Source organism: Grampus griseus (genome assembly GCF_964374135.1).
Source record: "Grampus griseus genome assembly, chromosome: 16".
NCBI classification, from domain to species: Eukaryota; Metazoa; Chordata; class Mammalia; order Artiodactyla; family Delphinidae; genus Grampus; species Grampus griseus.
Genome location: NC_139010.1, coordinates 8379679 through 8391827, shown reverse-complemented (window position 1 = coordinate 8391827; position 12149 = coordinate 8379679). Strand labels below are relative to the sequence as shown.

At 40.6% G+C, this 12149-nt stretch overlaps 1 protein-coding gene across 1 annotated transcript in view; it reads right to left on the bottom strand.

Annotated features, from left to right (window-relative positions):
* TBCE (tubulin folding cofactor E) overlaps window positions 1-12149 on the bottom strand; it is a 111004-nt gene that overhangs the window by 66201 nt on the left and 32654 nt on the right. The window contains exon 2 of the mRNA XM_082673915.1: window positions 11174-11307. Within this exon, the coding sequence (XP_082530041.1) occupies window positions 11174-11276 (103 nt within the window). The 5' untranslated portion in view covers window positions 11277-11307. The remainder of the gene's footprint in view (window positions 1-11173; window positions 11308-12149) is intronic.

The window sequence follows — 12149 nt, the reverse complement described above, 5'->3', positions numbered from 1 at the left end:
GTTGCTTAATTAACAATTAAGGTTGCTCATCAGCTGACTTTAAATATTCACTGATTGGTTCAAGATGGTGGAGTAGAAGGACATGCTCTCACTCCCTCTTGCGAGAACATCGAAATCATAATTAACTGAACAATCATCGACAGGAAGGCACTGGAACTCACCAAAAAAGATACCCCACATCCAAAGACAAAGGAGAAGCCACAATGAGATGGTAGGAGGGGCGCAATCACAGTAAAATCAAATCCCATAACCACTGGGTGGGTGACTCACAAACTGGAGAACAATTATACCACAGAAGTCCACCCACTGGAATGAAGGTTCTGAGCCCCACGTCAGGCTTCCCAACCTGGGGGTCTGCCAACAGGAGGAGGAATTCCTAGAGAATCAGACTTCGAAGGCTAGCGGGACTTGATTGCAGGACTTCGAGAGGACTGAGGGAACAGAGACTCCACTCTTGGAGGGCGCACACAAAGTAGTGTGTGCATCGGGATGCAGAGGAAGGAGCAGTGACCTCACAGGAGACTGAACCAGACCTACCTGCTACTGTTGGAGGGTCTCCTGCACAGGCGGGGCGTGGCTGTGGCTCACTGTGGGGACAAGGACACTGGCAGCAGAAGTTCTGAGAAATACTCATTGGCGTGAGCTCTCCCAGAGTCTGCCATTAGGCCCACCAAAGAACCTGGGTAGGCTCCAGTGTTGGGTCACCTCAGGCCAAACAACCAACAGGGAGGGAACCCAGCCCCACCCATTAGCAAACAAGCAGATTAAACTTTTACTGAGCTCTGCCCACCAGAGCAACAGTCAGCTCTACCCACCACCAGTCCCTCCTATCAGGAAGCTTGCACAAGCCTCTTAGATAGCCTCATCCACCAGAGGGCAGACAACAGAAGCAAGAAGAACTACAATCCCACAGCCTGTGGAACAAAAACCACATTCACAGAAAGATAGACAACATGAAAAGGCAGAGGACTATGTACCAGATGAAGGAACAAGATAAAACGCCAGAAAAACAACTAAATGAAGTGGAGATAGGCAACCTCCCAGAAAAAGAATTCAGAATAATGACAGTGAAGATGATACAGGAACTTGGAAAAAGAATGGAGGTAAAGATTGAGAAGATGCAAGAAATGTTTAACAAAGACCTAGAAGAATTAAAGAACAAACAAACAGAGACAAACAATACAATAACCGAAATGAAAAATACACTAGAAGGAATCAATAGCAGAATAACTGAGGCAGAAGAACGGATAAGTGACCTGGAAGACAGAATGGTGGAATTCACTGCTGCAGAACAGAATAAAGAAAAGAGAATGAAAAGAAATGAAGACAGCCTAAGAAACCTCTGGGACAACATTAAACGCAACAACATTTGCATTACAGGGGTCCCAGAAGGAGAAGAGAGAGAGAAAGGATGCAAGAAAATATATGAAGAGATTACAGTCGAAAACTTCCCTAACATGGGAAAGGAAGTGGCCACCCAAGTCCAAGAAGCACAGAGAGTTCCACACAGGATAAACCTAAGAAGAAAACCACCAAGACACAAAGTAATCAAATTGGCAAAAATTAAAAACAAAGAAAAATCACTTTTCTTTGCAAGAAAAGTTGCAAAGGACAACAAGTAACATACAAGGGAACTCCCACGAGGTTAACAGGGGATTTCTCAGCAGAAACTCTACAAGCCAGAAGGGAGTGGCATGATATACTGAAAGTGATGAAAGGGAAGAACCTAAAGCCAAGATTACTCTAGCCAGCAAGGATCTCATTCAGATTTGACAGACAAATCAAAAGCTTTAGAGGCAAACAAAAGCTAAGAGAATTCACCACCACCAAACCAGCTCTACAACAAATGCTAAAGGAACTTCCCTAAGTGGGAAACACAAAAGAAGAAAAGGACCTACAAAAACAAACCCAAAACAATTAAGAAAATGGTAATGGAAACATACATATCGATAATTACCTTAAACGAGAAGGATTAAATGCTCCAACCAAAAGACACGGTTCACTGAATGGATACAAAAATAAGACCCATATATATGCTGTCTAAAAGAGACCCACTTCAGACCTAAGGACACATACAGACTGAAAGTGAGGGGATGGAAAAAGATATTCCATGCAAATGGAAATCAAAAGAAAGCTGGAGTAGCAATACTCGTATCAGATAAAATAGACATTAAAATAAAGAATGTTACAAGAGACAAGGAAGGACACTATATAATGCTCAATGGATCAATCCAAGAAAAAGATAAAACAATTATAAATATTCATGCAACCAACATAGGAGCACCTCAATACAGAAGGCAACTGCTAACAGCTATAAAAGAGGAAATCAACAGTAACACAATAAAGGTGGGAGACTTTACACTTCACTTACACCAATGGACAGATCATCCAAACAGAAAGTTAATAAGAAAAAACAAGCTTTAAATGACACAATAGACCAGAGAGATTTAATTGATATTTACAGGACATTCCATCCAAAAACAGCAGATAACCCTTTCTTCTGAAGTGCGCATGGAACACTCTCCAGGACAAATCACATCTTGGGTCACAAATCAAGCCTCAGTAAATTTAAAAAAATTGAAATCATATGAAGCATTTGTTCTGACCACATGCTATGAGATTAGAAATGAATTACAGGGAAAAAACGTAAAAAACACAAACACATGAAGGCTAAACAATATGTTACTAAATAACCAAGAGAACACTGAAGAAATCAAAGAGGAAATCAAAAAATACCTAGAGACAAGTGACAGTGAAAACATGATGATCCAAAACATATGGGATGCAGCAAAAGCAATTCTAAGAGGGAAGTCTAGAGCAATACAAGCCTACCTCAAGAAACAAAAAAATCTCAAATAAACACTCTAACCTTACACCTAAAGGAACTAGAGAAAGAAAAACAAACAAAACCCAAAGTCAGCAGAAGGAAAGATATCAAAAAGATCAGAGCAGAAATAAATGAAATGGAAAATAAGAAAACAACAGCAAAGATCAATAAAACTAAAAGCTCGTTCTTTGAGAAGATAAACAAAACTGATAAACCATTAGCCAGACTCATCAAGAAAAAGGAGAGGACTCAAATCAATAAAATAAGAAACGAGGGCTTCCCTGGTGGCGCAGTGGTTGAGAGTCCGCCTGCCAATGCAGGGGACACGGGTTCATGCCCCAGTCCAGGAAGATCCCACATGCCACGGAGTGGCTGGGCCTGTGAGCCATGGCCACTGAGCCTGCGCGTCCGGAGCCTGTGCTCCGCAACAGGAGAGGCCACAACAGTGAGAGGCCCTCGTAATGCAAAAAAAAAAGAAAGAGGGCTTCCCTGGTGGCGCAGTGGTTGAGAGGCCGCCTGCTGTGCAGGAGACATGGGTTCATGCCCCGGTCCGGGAGGATCCCACATGCCGCGGAGTGACTGGGCCCATGAGCCATGGCTGCTGAGACTGCGCGTCCAGGGCCTGTGCTCCGCAGCGGGAGAGGCCACAGAGGTGGGAGGCCCGCACACCGCAAAAAAACCAAAAACCAAAAAAAAAAAAAAAGAAATGAAAAAGGAGAAGTTGCAACAGACACCACAGACATACAAAGCAACCTAAGAGACTACTACATGCAACTCTATGCCAATACAATGGACAACCTGGAAGAAATGGACAAATTCTTAGAAAGGTATAACCTTCCAAGACTGAACCAGGAATAAATAGAAAATATGAACAGACCAATCACAAGTAATGAAATTGAAACTGTGATTAAAAATCTTCCAACAAACAAAGTCCAGGACCAGACGACTTCATAGGTGAATGCTATCAAACATTTAGAGAAGAGTTAACATCCATCCTTCTCAAATTCTTCCAAAAAACTGCAGAGGAAGGAACACTCCCAAACTCATTCTATGAGGCCACCATCACCCTGATACCAAAACCAGACAAAGATACTACAAAAAAAGAAAATTACAGACCAATATCACTGATGAATGTAGATGCAAAAATCCTCAACAAAATACAAGCAAACAGAATCCAAAAAAACATTAAAAGGATCATACACCATGATCAAGTGGGATTTATCCCAGGGATGCAAGGATTCTTCAATATATGCAAATCACTCAATGTGATACACCATATTAACAAACTGAAGAATAAAAACCATATGATCATCTCAATGGATGCAGAAAAACTTTTGACAAAATTCAACACCCATTTATGATAAAAACTCTCCAGAAAGTGGACACAGAGGGAACTTACCTCAACATAATAAAGGCCATACACAACATACCCACAGCAAACATCTCAAAGGTGAAAAACTGAAAGCATTTCCTCTAAGATCAGGAACAAGACAAGGATGTCTACTCTCACCACTATTATTCAACACAGTATTAGAAATCCTAGCCATGGCAATCAGAGAAGAAAAAGAAATCAAAAGAAGACGAATTGGAAAAGAAGAAGTCACTGTTTGCAGATGTCACTGTTTGCAGATGTCACTGTTTGCAGATGACATGATACTATACATAGAGAATCCTAAAGATGCCACTAGAAAACTACTACAGCTAATCAATGAATTTGGTAAAGCTGCAGGATATAAAATTAATGCACAGAAATCTCTTGCATTTCTATACACTAATGATGAAAAATCTGAAAGGGAAATTAAGGAAACACTTCCATTTACCATTCCAACGAAAAGAATAAAATACCTAGGAATAAACCTACCTAGGGAGAGAAAAGACCTGCAAGCAGAAAACTATAAGACACTGATGAAAGAAATTAAAGATGATACAAACAGATGGAGAGGTATACCACGTTCTTGGATTGGAAGAATCAATAATGTGAAAATGACTATATTACCCAAAGCAATCTACAGATTCAATGCAATCCCTATTAAATTACCAATGACATATTTTACAGAACCAGAACAAAAAAATCTTAACATTTGTATGGAAACAGAAAAGACCCCGAATAGTCAAAGCAGTCTTGAGGGAAAAAAATGGAGCTGGAGGAATGAGACTCCCTGACTTCAGACTATACTACAAAGCTACAGTCATCAAGACGATATGGTATTGGCACAAAACCAGAAATATAGATCAATGGAACAGGAAAGAAAGCCCAGAGATAAACCCACACACCTATGGTCAACTAATCTATGACAAATGAGGCAAGGATATACAATGGAGAAAAGACAGTCTCTTCAATAAGTGGTGCTGGGAAAACTGGACAGCTACATGTAAAAGAATGAAATTAGAATACTCCCTGACACCATACACAAAAAAACACTCAAAATGGAGTCGAGACCTAAATGTAAGACTGGACACTATAAAACTCTTAGAGGAAAACATAGGAAAAACCCTCTTTGACATAAATCACAGCAAGATATTTTTTGATCCACCTCCTGGAGTAATGGAAATAACAACAAAAATAAACATATGGGACCTAATGAAACTTAAAGGCTTTTGCACAACAAAGGAAACTACAAACAAGACGAAAGGACGACCCTCAGAAAGAAAAGAAAAAAGAAAGGAAGGGAAAGGAAGGGATAGGAAAGGAAAGGAAAGGGGGAGAGACCTTCAAGATGGAGGAGTGAGACGTGGAGATCACCTTCCTCTCCACAAATACATCAGGAATACATCTATATGTGGAACAACTCCTACAGAACACCTACTGAACGCTGGCAGGCAATCTCAGACTTCCCAAAAGGCAAGAAACTCCCCCACATACCTGGGTACAGCAAAAGAAAAAAGGAAAAACAGAGACAAAAGAATAGGGACGGGACCTGCACCAGGGGGAGGGAGCCGTGAAGCAGGAAAAGTTTCCACACACTAGGAAGGACCTTCACTGGCAAGACAGGTAGTGGAGGGGGGAAGATCAGAGCCACAGAGGACAGCACAGCCACAGGGGTGTGGAGGGCAAAGCAGAGAGATTCCCGCACAGAACATGGGTGCCGACCAGCACTCACCAGCCCGAGAGGCTTGTCTGCTCACCCGCCAGGGAGAGGACTGGGGTTGGCTGTGTGAACACAGCCTGAAGGGGGCTAGTGCGCCACAGCTAGCCGGGAGGGAGTCAAGGAAAACGTCTGGACCTGCCTAAGAGGCAAGAGACCACTGTTTCAGGGCATGCGAGGAGAGGGGATTCAGAGCACTGCCTAAACGAGCTCCAGAAACGGGCGCAAGCCGCGGCTATCAGTGCGGACCCCAGAGACGGGCATGAGATGCTAAGGCTGCTGCTGCCGCCACCAAGAAGCCTGTGTGCGAGCACAGGTCACTATCCACACCTCCCCTCCCTGGAGCCTGTGCAGCCCGCCTCTGCCAGGGTCCCGGGATGCAGGGACAAATTCCCCGGGAGAACACACGGCGCACCTCAGGCTGGTGCAACGTCACGTGGCCTCTGCCGCCGCAGGCTCTCCCCGCATTCCATACACCTCCCTCCCGGTGGCCTGAGTGAGCCAGAGCCCCCTAATCAGCTGCTACTTTAACGCTATCCTGTCTGGGCAGGGAACAGATGCCCTCAGGTGACCTACATGCAGAGGCGGGTCAAATCCAAAGCTGAACCCCAGGAGCTGTGTGAACAGAGAATAGAAAGGGAAATCTCTCCCAGCAGCCTCAGGAGCAGTGGATTAAATCTCCACAGTCAACTTGATGTACCCTGCATCTGTGGAATACCTGAATAGACAACGAATCATCCCAAAATTGAGGTGGTGGACTCTGGGAGCAACTGTAGACTTGGGGTTTGCTTTCTGCATATAATTCGTTTCTGGTTTTATGTTTATCTTAGTTTAGTATTCAGAGCTTATTATCATTCGATTTATTTACTGATTTGGTTGCTCTCTTCCTTCTTTTTAACATATAGATATATATATATTCTTTTCCTTTTTCTCTTTTTGTGAGTGTGTATGTGCATGCTTCTTTGTGTGATTTTGTCTGTATAGCTTAGCTTTTACCATTTCTCCTAGCATTCTGTCTGTCCATTTTTCTTTATTTTTAATATAATTTTTAGCGCTTGTTACCATTGGTGGATTTGCTTTTCTGTTTGGTTACTCCCTCTTTCTTTTTTTTAAATTACTTTTTAGTTTTTTAATTTTCAATAATTTTTTAAATACCTTTCTTTCTTTTAATTATTTTTTCCTCCCCTCCCCTCCTTTCCTTCCTCTTCTTTTTTTTTTCCCTTTTCTTCTGAGCCATGTGGCTGGCAGGGTCTTGGTGCTCCGGCTGTGTGTCAGGCCTGTGCCTCTGAGGTGGGAGAGCTGAGTTCAAGACATTGGTCCACCAGAGATCCCTCAGCTGCATGTAATATCAAACAGCAAAAGCTCTCCCAGAGACCTCAAACTCAACGCTGAGACCCAGCTCCACTCAACAACCAGCAAGCTACAGTGCTGGACACCCTATGCCAAACAACTAGCAAGACAGGAACACAACCCCACCCATTAGCAGAGAGGCTGCCTCAAATATAATAAGGTCACAGACACCCCAAAACACACCACTGGACGTGGTCCTGCCCACCAGAAAGACAAGATCCAGCCTCATCCACCAAAACACAGGCACTAGTCCCCTCCACCAGGAAGCCTACACAACCCACTGAACCAACCTTAGCCACTGGGGGCAGACACCAAAAACAGCAGGAACTATGAGCCTGCAGCCTGTGAAAAAGAAGACCCCAAACACAGTAAGATAAGCAAAATAAGAAGACAGAAAAACACACAGCAGATGAAGGAGCAAGATAAAAACCCACCAGACCTAACAAATGAAGAGGAAATAGGCAGTCTACCTGAAAAAGAATTCAGAGTAATGACAGTAAAGATGATCCACAATCTTGGAAATAGAATGGAGAAAACTCAAGAAACGTTTAACAAGGACCTACCAGAACTAAAGAGCAAGCAAACAATGATGGACAACACAATAAATGAAATTAAAAATTCTCTAGAAGGAATCAATAGCAGAATAACTGAGGCAGAAGACTAGATAAGTGACGTGGAAGATAAAATAGTGGAAATAACTACTGCAGAGCAGAATAAAGAAAAAAGAATGAAAAGAATTGAGGACACTCTCAGAAACCTCTGGGACAACATTAAATGCACCAACATTCGAATTATAGGGGTCACAGAAGAAGAAGAGGAAAAGGGACTGAGAAAATATTGGAAGAGATTATAGTTGAAAACTTCCCTAATTCAGGAAAGGAAATAGTTAATCAAGTCCAGGAAGCACAGAGAGTCCCATACTGGATAAATCCAAGCAGAAACACACCAAGACACATATTAATCAAACTATCAAAAATTAAATACAAAGAAAAAATATTAAAAGCAGCAAGGGAAAAACAACAAATAACATACAAGGGAATCCCCATAATGTTGACAGCTGATCTTTCAGCAGAAACTCTACGAGCCAGAAGGGAGTGGCAGGACATATTTAAAGTGATGAAAGGGAAAAACCTACAACCAAGATTACTCTACCCAGCAAGGATCTCATTCAGAGTTGACGCAGAAATTAAATCCTTTACAGACAAACAAAAGCTAAGAGAGTTCAGCACCATCAAACCAGCTTTACAACAAATGCTAAAGGAACTTCTCTAGGCAGGAAACACAAGAGAAGGAAAAGACCTACAATAACAAACCTAAAACCATTAAGAAAATGGTAACAGGAACATGCATATCGATAATTACCTTAAATGTAAATTGATTAAATGCTCCAACCAAAAGACACAGACTGGCTGAATGGATACAAAAAGGAGACCCATGAGACGCTAAGGCTGCTGCTATAGCCACCAAGAAGGCTGTGTAGCTATCAATGGAACAGGATAGAATAGAACAGGATAGAAAGCCCAGAGATAAACCCATGCACATATGGTCACCTTATTTTTGATAAAGGAGGCAACAATACACAATGGAGAAAAGACAGCCTCTTCAATAAATGGTGCTGGGAAAACTGGACAGCTACATGTAAAAGAATGAAATTAGAACACTTCCTAACACCATACACAAAAATAAACTCAATATGGATTAAAGACCTAAATGTAAGGCCAGACACTATAAAACTCTTAGAAAAAACATAGGCAGAACACTATTACATAAAAAACAGCAAGATCCTTTTTGACCCACCTCCTACAGAAATGGAAATAAAAACAAAAATTAACAAATAGGACCTAATGAAACTTAAAAGCTTTTGCACAGCAAAGGAAACCATAAACAAGATGAAAAGACAACCCTTAGCATGGGAGAAAATATTTGCAAATGAAGCAACTGGCAAAGGATTAATCTCCAAACTTTACAAGCAGCTCATGCAGCTCAATAACAAAAAAACAAACAACCCAATCCAAAAATGGGCAGAAGACCTTAACAGACATTTCTCCAAAGAAGATATACATATAGTCAACAAACAATACATATAGCCAACAAATACATGAAAGAATGCTCAACATCACTAATTATTAGAGAAATGCAAATCAAAACTACAGTGAGGTATCACCTCACACTGGTCAAAATGGCCATCATGAAAAAATCTACAAACAATAAATGCTGGAGAGGGTGTGGAGAAAAGGGAACCCTCTTACACCGTTGGTGGAAATGTAAATTGATACAGCCGCTATGGAGAACAGTTTGGAGGTTCCTTAAAAAACTAAAAATAGAACTACCGTATGACCCAGCAATCCCACTACTCAGCATATACCCTGAGAAAACCATAATTCAAAAAGAGTTATGTACCACAACGTTCACTGGAGCTCTATTTACAACAGCCAGGACATGGAAGCAACCTAAGTGTCCACTGACAGATGAATGGATAAATAAGATGTGGCACATATATACAATGGAATATTACTCAGCCATAAAAAGAAATGAAATTGAGTTATTTGTAGTGAGGTGGATGGACCTAGAGTCTGTCATACAGCGTGAAGTAAGGCAGAAAGAGAAAAACAAATACCGTATGCTAACACATATATATGGAATCTAAAAAAAAAAAAGAAAAGAAAAATGGTTATGAAAAACCAAGGGGCAGGACAGGAATAAAGATGCAGATGTAGAGAATGGACCTGAGGACATGGGGAGGGGGAAGAGTAAGATGGGACGAAGTGAGAGAGTGTCATGGACATATATACACTACCAAATGTCAAACAGATAGCTAGTGGGAAGCAGCCGCATAGCACAGGGAGATCAACTCAGTGATTTGTGACCACCTAGAGGGGTGGGATAGGGAGGGTGGGAGGGAGACGCAAGAGGGAAGAGATATGGGGATATACGTATATGTATAAGTGATTCACTGCTATAAAGCAGAAACTAACCACTGTAAAGCAATTATATTGCAGTAAAGATGTTAAAAATATATATATATAAATGCAAAAATAATACTCAAAATTCACAAAATAAATAAATAAATAAATAAAAGAAACAAGAAAGGAAGGGGAAGGAAAGGGGAAAGGAAGGAAGGAAGAGAAGGAGGGAGGGAGGGAGGGAGGAGGAAAGAAAAGAACACATAGATACAGAGAACAGATCAGATTGGTGGTGCCAGAGGTGGAGGATGGAGGTGGCTAAAATGGGTGAAAGGGGTCGAAAGGTACAAACTTCCAGCTATAAAATAAGTAAGTCCTGGAGAGATCTTAAAATTCTCAAAAATGTATAAGTATGTGTGGTGATATATGTGAAGTAGACTTATTGTGGTGATAGTTTTGCAATGTATACAAACACTGAATCATTATGTTGTATATCTGAAACTAATATTATGTCAATTATATCTCAATAAAAAAGGAAATACAAGTAAAATGACGCTACAGAAACAGATAAATATATACCAAATCGTAAGTTAAAAACGGTAACACAAAATTGTATTTATATCAATTTAAACTACAACATACACATGGATTAATGATAAGAGAAATTCCACAAATATTACTTCATTTTTGAGCTTAGGATTATGGGAATTCAAGATTTTTAATTAGTGTTTAAAGTTTACTCAGAAGATATTTTAAGGTTGACTTAATATAAAATAGCAACACTGAATAATTAGATAAGTGTGTAATCAAATAAAGCCATGGATATCACAGGATATTGTCACAGAAAGAAAACAACTGTATAACAGAGGTATATATAACTTGGCTGTTAGTTTCCTCAAAACTGGTGTTATAAAGCACTGCTGAGAAGCCTACCCAGAAACTACAAAATAAACATAAACACACACACACACACACACACACACACACACACACAAATCATAAATTACCTGCCATAGGAGGGACAACGCCAGAAAAACGCACTGTTGCATGTTCTCCATTAACTTCAACTCTCCGACCAATGACATCTGATGTCAAAGTGTCATTCATCATAACATTGCCAGAATCCAAAATATGAGGAGATCTAGGAAGAAAACACAACATTGACAAGGACGTAGTAAAACTCTTTAAAAAATATTTTTTTTAACTTTACGTAGCTATTCATGAGGTCAACGCTTCTACCCAATTCAGTCTTCACATTTTGGTGAAGGGAAGAACCTAAAGGTTTAGGTACGAGACTCTCAGAATTTGACTTTACTTTACTCTCTAACTATATTTTGATAATTTAAACCTTTTTTAAGAAAGCTCGCTTAACTCCAGTTAGCTCACATCACATGACTGTGTATTCTATCATTTACTGAAGGGGGTGGGAAGGGAAGGAGAATAGAAGAGATAAAGGGGATAAAGAGAATAGAAGAGAATAGAAGAGATAGAGGGGATAAAGGTTACAGAGAAAAGGGAAAGGAAACAGGCAGCATGGGCATATTTCTCTCTCCAGGAAGGAGAAACACAAATCCACAGATGCAGGAAGGAACGCGTACAATGAAAAATTCAGGGAATTTCCTTGCGATCCAGTGGTTAGGACTCTGCACTTCCACTGCCAAGAGCGCAGGTTTAATCCCTGGTCGGGGAGCTAAGATTCCACAAGCTGCATGGTGCAGCAAAAAAAGAAAATTTCAGAACCCTAAAAACAAGGAGCCTAAGAGAAAAGTATCATCTATCTAGGAATGATCACTAGGTCCAACTCCCACTTCAACAAGTCGGTTTCTTCAACAGATGAAAAAGAGCGAGATGGAAGGAAAACAAAGAGATTAAAAGAACTTAAGAGAAATGTAAGCCAACTGCAATGTACAGACTTCATTTGGAACCTAAATTCTTAAAAACTGTAAATAACTTTCAAAATAAACTTTGAGAAAACTGAAAATT